At 38.6% G+C, this 17,370-nt stretch overlaps 1 protein-coding gene across 2 annotated transcripts in view; it reads right to left on the bottom strand.

Moving 5' to 3' along the window:
• TNFRSF10B (TNF receptor superfamily member 10b) overlaps nucleotides 1-17,370 on the bottom strand; it is a 51,782-nt gene that overhangs the window by 23,536 nt on the left and 10,876 nt on the right. For both annotated transcript variants that reach the window (XM_007961928.3, XM_007961927.3), the window contains exon 2: nucleotides 66-171. In XM_007961928.3, coding sequence (XP_007960119.3) covers nucleotides 66-171 — 106 coding nt within the window. The remainder of the gene's footprint in view (nucleotides 1-65; nucleotides 172-17,370) is intronic.

Consider the following 17,370-nt stretch of genomic DNA (forward strand, 5'->3'; position numbering starts at 1 on the left):
CAGACTGGAAGCTCATGGAGACAAGGGGAGGAGGGGTAAGGATCAGAGACCCATCTTAAACATACCAGGCGGACACAATCCCTCTGTGGGGCTGGATCTCTTTTGTTGTGGGGCCGCTCTTCGCTGGGGATCTAGGGATTGTCGGGTGATCGGAGCACAGTCAGCTGAGACCTGTGAGGACAAAGCAGGGATGGGTGTGAGTGGCTTCCAGAGCTCACCCCTCCCAGGATCCACTCACATTCCCTTGACCCCAAGCACGCAAGCTAAACAGAACCTTCATCTTTCTTGCGGCTCTCACCTCTCAAACATCCTTTCGTGTTTGTTCGTCCCTTCATATTTCAGGGAAGGCCAAGTAACATTCACTTGAAAAACTCTCCTAAACATGTTTATTCCAGAGAATGTGGGCAAGGAAAATTTTTAGAAGAATACACAAACCACACGTGATAATCTCAGCTAAAGATAGCATCCATTAATATTTTGTCTCATTTAGTTCCACTATTTTTCCATAGGTATGCCTATTCTCTCTCTCTTTCTCTCATTCTCTCTCTCTTACACAGACACACACACAAACAGACACACAGGCACACATACACTTTTTTTTTTTTTTTTTTTTTGAGACAGTGTCTCGCTCTGTCGCCCAGGCTGGAGTGCAGTGGCGCGATCTCGGCTCACTGCAAGCTCCGCCTCCCGGGTTCACGCCATTCTCCTGCCTCAGCCTCCCGAGTAGCTGGGACTACAGGCGCCCGCCACCGCGCCCGGCTAATTTTTTGTATTTTTAGTAGAGATGGGGTTTCACCGTGGTCTCGATCTCCTGACCTTGTGATCCGCCCGCCTCGGCCTCCCAAAGTGCTGGGATTACAGGCGTGAGCCACCGCGCCCGGCCACACATACACATTTTTATAAATGGGGGTTATAATACAGCAAACTTAAAAAATTGGGATACAGGATCAAACATTAAATAATGAACTTCTGATTTTAAAAGGTGCCTGACATATAGACCAATGGACTAGATCAGAGAGCCCAGAAATGAACTTGCACATACAGCCATGCATTGATCAACATTGTTCTGAGCAAAGGGTTGTTAGGCGATTGTGTTGTGTGAACATCAAAGAGTATGCTTACACAAACCTAGATGGTGTAGCCTATGACACACCTGGCCTATATGGCATAGCCTCTTGCTCCTAGGCTACAAACCTGTGTAGTATGTTACATAATTGCTGGAGCCACCATCATATATCCAGTCTGTTGTTGGCAGAAATGTTGTTATGTGGTGCATGACTATATATATCAAGTAATTTTTGGAAAAGTTACCAAGACCATTTAATTGAGAGAGGACAATCTTTTTTAAAATGGTCTTGGGAAATCTAGATATTGACTTATCACAAAACAATGACCTCAGACCTTTAACTTACATATATACAAAAATTAACTCAAAATGGATCCAAAATCTAACATAAAAGTGAAAACCCTAAAACTTAGGAGAAAACATAGGAATTCATGACCTTGGATTTGGCAATGATTTCTTGAATGTGATCCCCAAAACACAAGCAATATAGGAAAAAAAAAGATAAATTGCACTATGTAAAAATTAAAAACTTTTGTGCATCAAATGATAATCAATGGTGAAGGGGCAACCCACAGGAAGAGGAAAACATTTACTAGCTATATATCTGATAAAAGGTTAATATCTAAAATATATAAAAACTCCAACTCAACAACAACAACCACAAGCCAACAATGTGGTTAAGAAGTGAACAAAGAACTTGAATGGTAACAAGCTCTTGAGCAGCCAATGTGTCAAAGAAGAAAGCAAAAGGAAAATTTAAAAATATATTAAGAAAATGAAATGGAAAGATAACATAACCAAATTTATGGGATCCAGCAAAAGCAGTGTTAAGAGGAAATGGCAATAAATGCCTACATCAAAAAAGAAGAAAGATCTTGAATACAAGACTTAATGTTGTACCTCAAGGAAATAGAAAAAAAGATACACTAAGCCCACAGTTAGCAGAACAAAAGAAATAATAAAAATCAGAGCAAAAATAAATAAAATAGAGACTAGAAAAAAATACAAAAGACTATCAAAATTCTGTTAGTTATTTGAAAAAAATAAATGAAATCAACAAACCTTTAACTAGACGAAGAAAAAAGAAAGAAGACAAATAAATCAAATAAAAAATGAATGAGGAGGCCAGGTGAGGTGGCTCACGCCTATAATCCCAGCACTTTGGGAGGCCAAGATGGATGGATCACTTGAGGCCAGGAGTTGGAGACCAGCCTGGCCAACATGGCAAACCCTCATCTCTACTAAAATACGAAAAAAAAAAAAAAAAAAGCCAGGCATGGTGGAGCACACCTGTAATCCCAGTTACTTGGGTGGCTGGGGCACGAGAATCGCTTGAACCTGGGAGGCGAAATTTGTAGTAAGCCGAGATCATCCCACTGCACTCCAGCCTCGGCAACAGAGGGAGACTCTGTCTCAAAGAAAACAAAAAACAAACAAACAAAAAAAACAACAAGGAAACACATTACAATGGATACCACAGAAATGCAAAGGATCATATGAAAATATTATGAACAATTATATGCCAAAGGATTGAACCACCTGGGAGAAATGGACAAATTTCTAGACACAACCTACCAATACTGAATCATGAAGAAATAGAAAATCTGAACAGACTAGTAATGATTAAGGATATTGAATCAGTAATGAAAAGTCTCCCATCAAAGAAACACCCAGGACCTAGATGGCTTCACTGCTGAATTCAGCAAAACATTTAAACAAGAACTAAAACCAGTCCTTTGTAAACTTTCCCAAATAAATTATAGAGGAGGGAATACTTCCAAACTTATTTTACAAGGCTTGCATTACCTTGACACCAAAGCCAGAATAGAACACTATAAGAAAAGAAAATTATAGGCCAATATCTCTAATAAACACAGATGCAAAAATCTTCAACAAAATACCAGTAGACAAATTTAATAGCTCATTAAAAGAATCGTTCACCATGATAAAATAGAATTTATTCTGGGATGCAAAGATGGCTCGACATATGAAAATCAATAAATGTGATATACCATATTAACAAAATGAAGGACAAAAACCATATGATCACCTCAATAGATGTACAAAAAGCACTTGACAAAACACAACATTCTTTCATGATAAAAACTCTTACTCAACAAATTAGGTGTAAAAGGAATGTATCAACACAAAAAAGCCTTATATGACAAGCTTATAGCTAATATCATACTCAGCAGTGAAAAGCTGAAAGCTTTTCCTTTAATATCAGGAACAACACAAGGATGCTCACTCTCACCACCTCTTTTCAACATAGTACTGGAAGTCGTAGCCAGAGCAATTAGGCAAGAAAAAGAAAAGAATTATTAGATATTCAAATAGAAAAGGAAGAAGTAAAATTGTCTATTTGCTGATGACATGATCTTATATATAGAAAACCCTGAAGACTCCACCAAAAAACTGTTAGAAATGGTAAACAAATTCAGTAAAGTTGTGGGATACAAAATCAACATATGAAAATCAGTAGCATTTCTATATATTAATAATGAACTACATGAAACAGACATTAAGAAAACAAACCTATTAAGAGCAATGACCAACACAAACAAACAAACAAACAAACAAACTTAGGAGTAAATGTAATGAAGTGAAAGACCTGTACATTGAAAACCATAAAACACTGATGAACAAAATAGAAGAGACAAATAAGTGGAAAGAGACACAAACGCATGAAAATAAATGCTCATGACTTGGAAGAACTAATATTGTTAAAATGTCCATACTATCCAAAGCAATCTATAGACTCAATGTAATCACTATCAAAATTCCAATATCATTTTTCACAGAAATAGAGAAAACAATTCTAAAATTCATATGCAACCATAAAAAAAAAAACCAAATAGCCAAGGCAATCATGAGCAAAAAGTACAAAACAGGAGGCATCACACTACCTGATTTCAAACTATACTAGAAAGCAATAATAATTAAAACAGCATGGCACAGGTATAAAAATATACACATTGACCAATGGAACAAAATACACAGCCTAGAAATGAATCCACATAGCTATGGTCAATTGATTTTTGCCAAAAGTTACAAGAATACACAATGGAAAAGTCTCCACAATAAATGGTGTTAGGAAAGCTGGATATCCATATGCAGAAGAATGAAATTGGACCCTTATCTTACACTAAATACAAAAATCAACTCAAAATGGATTAAAGACTTAAATATATGACCTGAAACCATTAAACTACTAGAAGAAAACACAGGGGCTAAGACTACACAACATTGATTTGGGAAACACTTTTTTAGATTTGACCCCAAAAGTGCAAACAACAAAAGCAAAAATAGACAAATGGAATTATATCAACATAAAAAGTTTCTGCACAACCTGAGGTCAGGAGTTCAAAATCAGCCTGATCAACATGGAGAAACCCCATCTCTACTAAAAATACAAAATTAGCTGGGCATGGTGGTATGCGCCTGTAATCCCAGCTACTCGGGAGGCTGAAGCAGGAGAATCTCTTGAACCTGGGAGGTGGAGGTTGTGGTGAGCCAAGATCATGCCATTGCACTCCCGCCTAGGCAACAAGAGTGAAATTCTGTCTCAAAAAAAAAAAAAAAGGTTTCTGCACAACAAATGAAACAACAGAGTGAAGCAATAAGCTACAGATTTGGAGAAAATATTTGCATACCATACATCTGATAAGGGGTTAATATCTAAAATATATAAATAACTCAAATCTATTCAAAGAGAACAAATAATCTGATTACAAAATGGACAAGGGACCTGAGTAAACATTTCTCAGTAGAAGACACACAAATGGTCAGTAGATATATTTTAAAAAATTCAACATAACGAATCATTAGGGAAGTGCAAATTAAAACCACAATGAGATATCATTATCATTCCATACCCATCAGAATGGCTACTATGGAAAAGATGAACAATAACTAGTGTTGGTGAGGATACGAAGAAAAGGGAACCCTTGCTTACTGTTGGTGGGAATGTAAATTAGTACAGCCATTATGGAAGGCAGTATGGAGGTGCCTCAAAAAACTAAAAATAGAATTATTATATGATCCAGCAATCCCACTTCTGAGTATTTACCAAAAAGATTTGAAATCAGTATGTCAAGGAGATATCTGCACTTCCATGTTCATTGCAGCTCTATTTACAACAGCCAAGTTATGGAATCAACTGTGTCCATCAACAGATGAATGGATAAAGAAAATGTGGTATGTAGATAATACAGAATACTATTCAGCCTTTAAAAAGATAGAAATTTTGTCACTTGCAACAACATGTATGGAATTGGAATACATCATGCTAAGTGAAATAAGTTAGGCACAAAAAAAGATATACTGTATGTTTTCACATGTGAAATTGAAAACAACTAGGCTGGATGCAGTGGCTCATGCCTGTAATCCCAGCACTTTGGGAGACTGAGGTGGAGTGGCTCACCTGAGGTCAGGATTTCAAGACCAGCCTGGCCAACATGGTGAAATCCTGTCTCTACTAAAAATACAAAAATTAGCTGGGCGTGGTAGTGGGCATCTGTAATCCCAGCTACTCAGGAGGCTAAGGCAAGAGAATCACTTGAATTCAGGAAGCAGATGTTGCAGTGAGCTGAGATTGCACCATTGCACCCTGGCCTGGGCAACAAAAGCAAAACTCTTATCTCAAAAAAAAAAAAGAAAAGAAAGAAAGAAAGAAAGAAAGAAAGAAAACAACTGAATTCAGAAGCAGAGAGTAGAATGGTTACCAGAGTCTGGGGGGTGGGGCAATGGGGAAATGATAGTCAAAGGTACAAAGCATCAGTTAGGAGGAATAAGGTTTTTGAGATCTGTTGCACAGTGCAATGAATATAGTTAATAACAGCATACTGTACATTTCAAAATTGCTAAAAGAATAAATTTCAAATGTTCTCACCATAAAAATGGTAAGTATTTGAAGTGATGGACATGTCAATTAGCTGATTTAATTATTCCATATTGTATGCATAAATTGTAACATAACTTTGTAACCTATAAATCCCCATCAATACATACAATTTATTGGGACTTGCCATGTTGCCCAGGCTGGTCTTGAATGCCTGGGCTCAAGCAGTCCTCCTGTCTCGGCCTTTCAAAGTGCTTGGATTACAGGCATGAGCCACTGTGCCTGACCATAATTTATTAATTTACAATAAAAATTAAAAAAAATTTTTTTAAAGGGCAAAAGACTTGAAAGACAGTTCTCCAAAGAAGATAAGTAAATGACCCATAAGCACATGAAAAGATGCTCAACACCACTAACATCTGCTATATTAAAAACAACAGCATGGAAAGTAACAAGTGCTGGTGAGGTGTGAAGAAACTGGAACCCTGGTGCCCTGTTGGTGGGAATGTAAAATGCACACTGTGAAAAACAGTATTGTGGCAGGCCAGGTTTCACTAACTCAGCCCTCCATCACAATTGTGTCGGTACTGACTGAGTGGTTAAGTTAAATATTAAAAGCTAAAAAAAACCAGTGCCCTTATACAAAGGCTGGGATGTAACAAAAGCCCATCAAGAGTTTTGCCTGGGCCTTAAAGCATGGGCCTTAAAGCATGACAAAATAACGAAGGAATTCTTAACAGGACCCATTTAGGATTAAACAAGTTTTATAGGGGGTCCGAAGAAACTCCCCAGGCCTCCACAAACAAGTATATGGGAGGTCTGAAGGAACTCCCCAAACCTCCATGATTTAGCAGGAGACAAGAAAAGGGTAACCACCCCAGCACCTGGACCCATTTAGGTTAAGTAAATATACTGAGGCTCCAGAGGAAGGTCTTCAGGACTCAGACCTTAGTTATAGATTAAAAGAAGTTAATCATTTATGTCTTTAGGTGAATGCACTCTTACACGTAGGCATATAGCTTAGAAGGGATATAAACTCTGAAAAGCTTTGTAATTTTGAGTTGGTCTGGCAATAATTTCCAGGACTTCTCCCCATAACCAGTTTCAGAAATAAAAACTCTCTTCTTCCCCAGTTCATCTACATCTCATTATTGGGTGAAAAGAAGTAGCAGCCCCACCCTCAGTTTGGTCTGGGAACAAAAAACTCTCCTGCCAGGAGATAAGAACAGTGCTGTGTTCAGCAGCTGGCAGCTTGCAATGAGACAGTCTTCAGGAGGATCCCAGCAGCTGTCAGGTGATGTTTCCCCTGGGAACCTCCAGAGGGCTGTTTATGTGTAAATCTGCACGTCCCTTTCTCTACTGGGGAGGAACGGAGATAAAGAGCGGACACGCTCAAAGGGTAAGTCAATGGGATCCTATGCCAGGAGCCTATTGTTTTCCCATTTGGGCTTGGTAAGCCATTTGTCCGGTACTGCCAAGGGAAGCAATAGGGCTGGCTCATACACCCACTTTCCCTTTGCGTTAGTTTTGAGAGTCTGTTTTGCCGTAGTGCACTTCCCCTTCTGTTTTTCTGAAATGTTTCCATGTGTTTGTGTGTCTGTCTTGTTCTTTTTGATACCATGTAAACTCGAAAATGGGAAGTATTGGGTCCATCTCTGCTGAAAGGCCTCTGAGAAGGAGAAAGGTTTTTTTGAAACTCAGTGATTGAGAGTCAGCTTAATTAAAAGCTAACATTCAAAATGTGTATGTACGTGTGTGTGTGTGTGTGTGTGCACGCGTGAAGGCCTTTAAAAGGCCTTCATGTTTTTGGTTTTATTTCTCTCTCTCCTAGGGCCTTACCTTATGGTCAAACATTAACATCGGGTAAATGTGTCTATAAGGTTTTATTAAAAATTGGATTTAACATTAATAGTACACTAATGTAAAGGTGAAATGTGGCTTATTTAATATAAAAATTATACAGGAAGCATTGTTAAACATGAAATGGTGTTTGGCTTTCTTTGGGCTATATGTGCATAAATATGTTATTGGTATGTGTTCCAAGGTTATGGAAGACTCCTATAATTCTGATATATCTTAGTGTATGTTATCAGTAGTAATTATAATTGTTATGTTAAAATTATTGTGTGCCACAGAGGTAACAGATAACCTTGTCGTCAATTGTGTCTTTAACTATGGCTACCCTAAAACTTTTTGTCATCCATAAATTTGTTGTCTTGTTTTGGTCCTCTTTAGAAGGTAGTTTTATAATTAGCTGTAAAGCTCTGACAGGTGCTCTTGAATGCAGGTTTCTGATAACTTTGGAGATTGTGACATCAGAATAGAGGAAAAATGTTCACAACTCTTGAAGAGTTAAAATGTTCATTAATATCAAACAGGACAGGAATTAACTGCATGAACTGAACTAACAGGAGACTGAAGTGATCTTTTTGACTTTTGGCTTAAAATGTTGCTAATCCTTTGTTTTGCTTTTCAGAGTCAAGGAAAACTTTTCTTTTGAGCTATTAACACCTTTTAACAATTAAGTACAGTATACTTCTATGAACAAAATTTGGAGCATATTTGTTTCTCTCTACCTGATTTTCTCCAGAATTTGGAAACTATTTGTGAGTATTCTTAAGTTATGGCAATATAGTTATTTGCATAAGTGCAGTAAGAATCTGTTTTCTTTTGTTACAAGACACAATTGGAAAAACTGGTTATTTTACCAAGGCTTTGACTTTGCTCTCCTTTAAGGAATCAAACTTGACTTATGAAGCCAAAAAAGCCCTTGGAAACTGGCCTCATATTTTGTGTACGTAGACCCTGTACAGGGTTTCTGACCTGTGGTAAGTAAAGATTGTCATTTTCTGACAGGCTGGGAACCCCAAGTTATCTTGGAACCTGAAAAAGAGAGGAATTTGCCCAACTCATAGGTATTTGATGGTACAAATCCATGGTTGGGCTCGGCTTTAAAAGGGTCTTATCTCAGATTCCTTCTATGGAACAAAGTTCTATCAAAGCCAATTTAAAAGGCGTATGTAAAAAATAATTATTCTTGCTGCACGGTATATAAATAATTAAGACAAGTACAATAAAGCAAACCAGTCCTACCATGATTTGTCTTTTAGTAAAAATGGGAAACTAGAGAGAGAAAAATTATGTTTCAAAAACTATAGTTACACCTGTTGTTAAATTCTAGTCTTCCTCAATGTTTTTCAGTTTTTATTATTTTCTACAGTTTGGATTAAATTCTAATTTTTCTGGCTGCAAGTCTCAAAAATGTTTTCAATTTTTTCCTTTTTCTTTTCCTTTTTCTCCATTTCCCCTAACTGGAAATCACTGAAACCTAAGCTGTGCTTTCTTAAAGCCCTGTGAACTGAAAACTAGGTGTTTCAGCAGGCACTGCCTCTAAGCCCCTAAAACAGAGTGCTACCAGGAACAAATCGACCTCCTTCACTCCAGCAGTGCATCTGGTGCCCCATAACGACGACCCTCTCTCAGCAGGAAGTAGCCAGAAAGATTATGACGCCTCATCTCCCTACGATTCTCATGATAAATAAATATACAAGCATGATAGAAATCATGCACAAATTGACAGTGGGGATTGTGGCAGTCCAGTTTTCACTAATGCAGGCCTCCATCACAACTGTTTCAGTACTAATCAAGTGCTTAAGTTAACTATTAAATGCTTAACAACAACAACAACAAAAAAAAGGCCAGTGCCCTTATACAAAGGCTGGAATGTAACAAAAGCCCATCAAGAGTTTTGCATAGGCCTTAAAGCATGACAAAATAATAGAGGAATTCTTAACAGGACCCATTTAGGATTAAACCAGTTTTATTGGGGGCTTTGAAGAAACTCCCCAGGCCTCCACAAACAAATGTATTGGAGGTCCGAAGGAACTCCCCAAACCTCCGTGGTTTAGCAAGAGACAAGACAAGGGTAACAACCCCAGCACCTGGACCCATTTAAGTTAAGTAAATTTACTGAGGCTCCAGAGGAAGGTCTTCAGGACTCAGACCTTAGTTATAGATTAAAAGAAGTTAATCACTTATGTCTTTAGACGAATGCACTCTTACACGTAGACATATAGGTTAGAAGGTATATAAACTCTGAAACACTTTGTAATTTTGAGTTGGTCTGGCAATAATTTCCAGGCCTTCTCCCTGTAACCAGTTACAGAAATAAAAACTCTCTTTATTCCCAGTTCATTGGCATCTCATGATTGGGCGGCAAGAAATAGCAGCCTGACCCTCAGTTTGGTCCAGGAACAGTATGGTGGTTCCTCAAAAAATTAAAAGTAGAATTACCAGATGATCCAGCAATCCCACTTCTGGGTATATATCCAAAAGAGCTGAAAGCGGGGTTTTCATGTTTATAATTTCATTGAAGCACATATATACTGTCCTTAGAGTCGTCAGCTTTAAAACTATAAATACAGTATTACCTAAATGCCCTACTATAATAAGTAGATTTACTTTGTTTTTTCAGGACTTGTTTTTGCCTGATAAGACTCAGGAATTCCAAAATGTGAAGGTAAGTGTCTCAATTCTTTTTCTTGTAGCATGAATCAAGTGTATTTATCAATAACACTTATGACTATAGAATATAATAATTTGGCATATTATTCATATTACATATATATTATTCATATTACATATATATTATTCATGTATTACTTTTATTTTTAAAATAATTTAATTATGGCCGGATGTAGTGGTTCTCACCTGTAATCCCAACACTTTGAGAGGCGGAGGCGCGTGGATCACGAGATCAGGAGATCGAGACCATCCTGGTCAACATAGTGAAACTCTGTCTCTACTAAAATACAAAAATTAGCTGGGCGTGGTGGTCCATGCCTGTAATCCCAGCTACTTAGGAGGCTGAGGCAGGAGAATCGCTTGAACCAGGGAGTGGGAGGTTGCAGTGAGCAGAGATTGTGCCACAGCACTCCAGCCTGGCGACAGAGCAAGACTCTGTCTCAAAAAAAAAAAAAAAAAGTTTAATTTGAGCTCTTTTTTTTTTTTTTTTTTTTACAAATGAGATTATGGACATTAATGTATATTTTCTGGTAGGTATCTCTCTTTTTTCTTTTTTTTTGCTATGACGATTCCAACTTCCCAGAGACCTCCCATTTGCCTTTCATTAAGGTAAAAGCTTTGCTCTCATTAAAGTACAAAGGAATTCTTTGGGAGCAGATTATTTTAGTTTTATAGTAGAGATGCATTTGATCATTTTAATGTGTAATCTTTTTGCCCTATTCAGGTATAATTGTTTTCCTTTCTTTTATAATGCATAAGTTTTTGTGTTGTTGTTTTTTGAGACAGAGTCTTGCTCTGTCCCCTAGGCCGATGTGCAGTGGTATGATCTCAGCTCACTGCAACCTCTACCTATTGGGTTCAAGCAATTATCCTGCTTCAGCCTCCCGAGTAGCTGGGATTACAGGTGTGTGCCACCACACCTGGCTAGTTTTTGTATTTTTTGTAGAGACGTGGTTTTGCCATGTTGGCCAGGCTGGTCATGAACTGCTGGCCTCAAGTGATCCACCTGCCTCGGCCTCCCAAAGTGCTGGGATTACAAGTGTGAGCCGCCGTGCCCAGCTATAATGTATACATTTTCTCACCTTTGAGTAACAGTAAAGGTCATTTATATATCCATCCCAAGATCACTTCAGTGCAAATGCTTTGAGAGCACCTGGGTCTACAGGTCATACTTGGCCTCTAAATCCTTCTTTTATATTTATTTATTTATTTATTTAGAGACTGAGTTTCCCTCTTGTCGCCCAGGCTGGAGTGCAGTGGCGTGATCTCAGCTCACTGCAACCTCCGCCTCCCAGGTTCAAGCAATTCTCCTGCCTCAGCCTCCCAAGTAGTTGGGATTACAGGCATGCACCACCATGCCCAGCTAATTATTGTATTTTTAGTAGATACAGGGCTTTACCATGTTGGCCAGGTTGGTCTCAAACTCCTGACCTCAAGTGATCAGCCCACCTCGGCCTCCCAAAGTGCTAGGATTACAGGCATGAGCCACCGTGCCCAGCCCAAATCCTTCTTTCTGTTATTAGTAGAAAAACGATATAGAGTATTGGAATATCCTTATTCTGTTTTGAGTCCTAATTACTCATTTAGGTTTTTTTTTTCTTTTTGGAATCCTAGTTGCCTAGATGTTGGTTTTTGTTCATTCCCACCCAACAATACATTTGATTTGTTCTTTTCTGCCTAACCTGACAAACTTTCTTGTGCTTCTTCTTTGTTGGTTAGTTTTGTGAAAGGAATCATCATTTAAGACCACTGTTTACTTTTTTTTTTTTTTTTGAGAAGGAGTCTTGCTCTGTGGCCCAAGCTGGAGTATAGTGGCATGATCGGGGCTTACTGCAACCTCCGCCTCTCAGGTTCAAGCAATTCTCTTGCTTCAGCCTCTCAAGTAGCTGAGATTACAGGCGCCCACCACCACGCCTGACTAATTTTTGTATTTTAGTAGAGATGGGGTTTCGCCATGTTGGCCAGGCTGGTCTCAAACTCCTGACCTCAACCGATCCACCCACCTCTGCTTCCAGAAGTGCTGGGATTACAGGGTTGAGTTACCTCGCCTGGCCGAGATCACTGTTTCTATGCTTGTTTTACACTTCATGTATTTTGAAGTGCATTAATTTACTTAGCATTCATGACTTGAATAATTTCACCAAATAAATACTTTTTAGTAATTTGTAATGAGTTCTTCCAGTTCTTATACTTTGCTTGGTACTTGTCATAAATATGTAAAGGTAAAAGAAATAATTTTTTTTTGTATTCTGGCAAGCATAATTTTATGTAATGAATCATTCATTTTTTTCTTTAAAAAAGTAGAGTTTCAAACAGATATTGGTACACCCATGTTTATAGCAGTATTATTCACAACAGCCGAAAGAGGGAAGCAATCCGTCTCCATCATATGAATGGATCAATAAAATGTGGTACATGCATACAATGGAATCTTATTCACCTTAGAAAAAGGAAATGCTGACAAATGCTACAACATGGATGAACCTTGAGGATATTACTCTACATGAAATAAACCAGTCAGAAATGATGAATACTGGCTGGGTGCGGTGGCTCACACCTGTAATCCCAGCACTTTGGGAAGCTAAGGCAGGTGGATCACCGGAGGTCAGGAGTTCAGGACCATCCTGGCCAACATGGGGAAACACTGTCTCTACTTAAAATACAAAAATTAGCCAGGTGTGGTGGCGGGCACCTGTAATCCCAGCTACTAGGGAGGCTGAGGCAGGAGAATCATCTGAACCCAGGAGGTAGAGGTTGCAGTGAGCGGAGATCACGCCACTGCACTCTAGCATGTGTGACAGAGCAAGACTGTCTTAAAAAAAAAAAAGCAAATACTGTATGATTCCAATTATATGAGGTACTTAGAGTAGTTAAATTCATAAAAACAGAAAGCACGGTAGTTGTCAGAGGCTGGGTAAAGGGGAGAATTAGAAGCTGTTTAATGAGTACAGGATTTCACTTCTGCAAGACAAAAAGTGTTCTGGAGATTGGTTACACAACAATGTGAATGTTAACACAGCTGAACTGTACATTTAAAATAGTTACGATGGTAAATTTTACTAAATATGTGTAGTAATTTTATCACAAATAAATATTTTTTAAAAAACAGGTACCTGATAAGCTGTCTCCAAAATATCCTGTCAATGCCCCACTAAATACCAAAGAGTCACAGACAAGAGAAAACAACAGTACAGCTATTCAGGAGAGGATCTCTGTGCTATAAATGATAAAAGAGCTATTGGAGAAATTTGTTGTTCGTGGTGGTGGTGTGTTTTTTCTGGTTTTTGTTTTTTGTTTTTTGTTTTTTTAGATGGCGTCTCGCTCTGTCACCTAGACTGGAGTGCAATGGCGTGATCTCGGCTCACTGCAACCTCTGCCTCCTGAGTTCAAGCGATTCTCCTGTCTCAGCCTCCTGAGTAGCTGGGATTACAGCTATGTGCCACTGCACCTGGCTAATGTTTCACATTTTTGGTAAAGATGGGGTTTCACCATGTTGTCCAGGCTCGTCTTGAACTCCTGACCTCAAGTGATCCTCCCGCCTCGACTTCCCAAAGTGCTGGGATTACAGGCATGAGCCACTGTGCCCACTATATTGGAGAAATTTGAATAGGGTCTGAGGATTAGTTGTAGTAATGTGTTGATGTTAATGTTTTCATTTTGAATGCTATGTCATATATGGGGGAGAATGTTCTTATTTGTACAAAGTATGCACCAAAGTGTTGAGGAATGATGTGTATGAAGTCAACACCGAGTTTTCAGATGGTTCAGCGAAAAGTATTTGTGTAGTTTTTGCAAATTTCCTGTAATTTTGAGAGTGTTTTAAGATAAAAAGTGAAATTTAGACTAAAAAAGTCAAAATGAAAACATTTTGTTGAGCTCAGTTCAACTGCCTGAATTTAAGCAAGACAAAATGCAGCCCTCTTCCATAAAAGCCTGTCCAGTATTTGGGGACAGCAAAGCTAACACGTGTCCCTCAAACAGTCCCTTCCTCTGGTTGGGCCCCCCCTGGCTTCAGACATCTATGTCCCCTTTCTCTGCCGTCACATTCCTATTCTCTCCTGTCTTCCCTGGCTCTCCTTCTGATAGGTTCTCTCCTTCGACATTTTATTATGAAAATTTTCAAGCCCTCAATAAAGTTTGCAGATTTGTGCAATGAATACCCACAACAGCAAAATGCGTACATATTTTATATATATATATTAAAAAAATATATAATTTAGACTGTTTATATATTTAGACAGAGTCTCACTCTGTTGCCCAGACTGGAGTGCAGTGGCATGATCTTAGCTCACTGCAGCCTCTGTCTCCTAGGTTCAAGCTATCCTCCTGCCTCAGCCTCCCAAGTAACTGGGATTACAGGCACACACCACTATGCCTGGCTAATTTTTTTGTATCTTTAGTAGAGATGGGGTTTCACCACGTTGGCCAGACTGGTCTTGAACTCCTAACCTCAAGTGATTGAGGCCTTCCAAAGTGCCTACCGGCGTGGGCCACCACGCACGGCCAAAATGCATAATTCTCAAGTGTACCATTCAGTAAGTTTTGATAAATTCATACATATGTATAACCCAAGTCCTTTATTTAAAATCATACAACATGAGGATAACCACAGAAAATCCCTATAGCCCCTTCTCAGGTAATCCTAATTGGCAACACTGCTCGAAGAAGTGATTAGTTTTTCCACGATCAATCAGTATTGCCAGTTCCAAAATCTTGAATACATATACTCATCTTCGTGAGCCTTTTTTTTTTTTTTCTTAGACAGAATCTCGCTGCGTCACCCAGGCTGGAGTGCAGTGGTGCGATCTCAACTCACTGCAAGCTCCACCTCCTGGGTTCACGCCATTCTCCTGCCTCAGCCTCTCGGGTAGCTAGCACTACAGGCGCCCGCCACCACACCTGGTTAATTTTTTGTATTTTTAGTAAAGACGGGGTTTCACCGTGTTAGCCAGGATGGTCTCAATCTTCTGACCTCGTGATCCATCTGCCTTGGCCTCCCAAAGTGCTGGGCTTACAGGTGTGAGCCACTGAGCCCTGCCTTTGTGAGCCTTTTTAAACTCAGCTTAATGTCTTCAGATTCATCTGTCATTCTATGTATGAGTAGTGTTGCTCCTTTTTGTTGTTAAACAAATTTCATCGTATACATGTGCCCGATTATGCCATGTGCTTATCTATTTTTCTGCTGATAGATCTCTGAGCCATTTTCAGCTTTTGGCTATCAAAATTAAGACTGCCATAGAATATTCTTTTACAAGTTTCTTTTGTGGGCATATGTTTTCAATCATCTTCCATTTTGGCTGGGTGTAGTGGCTCACGCCTGTAATCCCAGCACTTTGGGAGGCCAAGGTGGGTGGATCATTTGAGGTCAAGAGTTCAAGACCAGCCTGACCAACATGGACAAACGGTGTCTCTACTAAAAATACAAAAAAATTAGCCGGGCATAGTGGCACATGCCTGTAGTCCCAGCTACTTAGGAGGTTGAGGCGGGAGAATTGCTTGAACTCAGGAGGCAGAGGTTGTAGTGAGTTGAGATCGTGCTACTGCACTCCAGTCTGGAAGATAGAGTGAGATCCCATTTCAACAAAAAAAAGAAAGATTTTGTCCATTTCACCCACATTATCAAATTTATTTATTGGCCTAAAGTTATTGATAAGATCCCTTTATTATCCTTTTAATGGTGCATAGTTTTTAATAATAAACCATTAACTCCTGATTAACACTGGTACTTTCTGTTCTCTTTTTTCCTCTGTTAGTCTAGTTAGAAGGTTATTAATTTTGTTGATAGTTTTAGAGAACAAACTTTTGATTCAGTTTGATTCTTTTTATTGTTTGTATTCGATTACATTGATTTTTAACCCTCCTTGTTATTTCCCTTGGTTTTAATTTACACTTACATTTTATAATTTATTAATGGGGTTCTTCAGGTCATGGATTTTATTCAGTGCTTTTTTTCTTAATAGCTTTGGTGAGGCCTAATTCACATAATTAACAATTATATTCACATAATTCACTCATTTAAAGTGCATAGTTTAATGGTTTTTAATATACTCATAGAGTTATGCCACCATCACTATAATCAATTTTAGAACATTTTCATCACCCCCAAAAGAAACTCTATATCATTAAGGGCCATTCTCCATTTCCCTTAACTCCCATTCTTTTAACAGAACCATTGAAAGCTACACATTTTACTCTAAGAACCATATTAGTGGCTGGGCGTGGTGACACACGCCTGTAATCCCAGCACTTTGGGAGGCCAAGGCGGGCAGGTGATGAGGTCAGAAGTTCAAGACCAGCCTGACCAACATGGTGAAAACCCATCTCTACTAAAAATACCAAAATTAGCTGGGTGTGGTGGTGCGTGCCTGTAATCCCAGCTACTCAGGAGGCTGAGGCAGGAGGATCCCTTGAACCTGGGAGGCAGAGGTTATAGTGAGCCGAGATCACACCACTACACTCTAGCCTGGGCAACAGAACGAGACTCCATCTCAAAAAAAAAAAAAAAAAAAAAAAAAGAAAGAGAAACATATTAATAGCTTCCCCACAAGTTTTGATAAGTTTTCATTATCATTTATTTTGAAATATTTTTGAATTACTTTTTAATTTCTCCTTTGAACCATGGATTATTTATAAGTGTGTTGCTTAGCATCCAAATTTGGAGGTCTTTATAGACATTCTTATCTATTTCCAATTGAATTTCATTGAGATCAGAGAACATACATTATATGAGTTCTCTTTTTTAAAAGAGACTTTACTTAGACTTATTTTATAGCCCATATTCTGTGCTATAAAATGAGTAAGGGTACTATCTTCACTAGAAGAGAATGAGTTTTCAATAGATGCATCTGTGCTCTGTAAATGTCAATTAAGTCAAGGTGGTTCAGATCTTTTATGACTTTACTGATATTTTTGTCAAATTGTTCCATTAATTGCTTAGAAC

The sequence above is a fragment of the Chlorocebus sabaeus genome, chromosome 8, assembly GCF_047675955.1.
Source record: "Chlorocebus sabaeus isolate Y175 chromosome 8, mChlSab1.0.hap1, whole genome shotgun sequence".
NCBI lineage: Eukaryota > Metazoa > Chordata > Mammalia > Primates > Cercopithecidae > Chlorocebus > Chlorocebus sabaeus.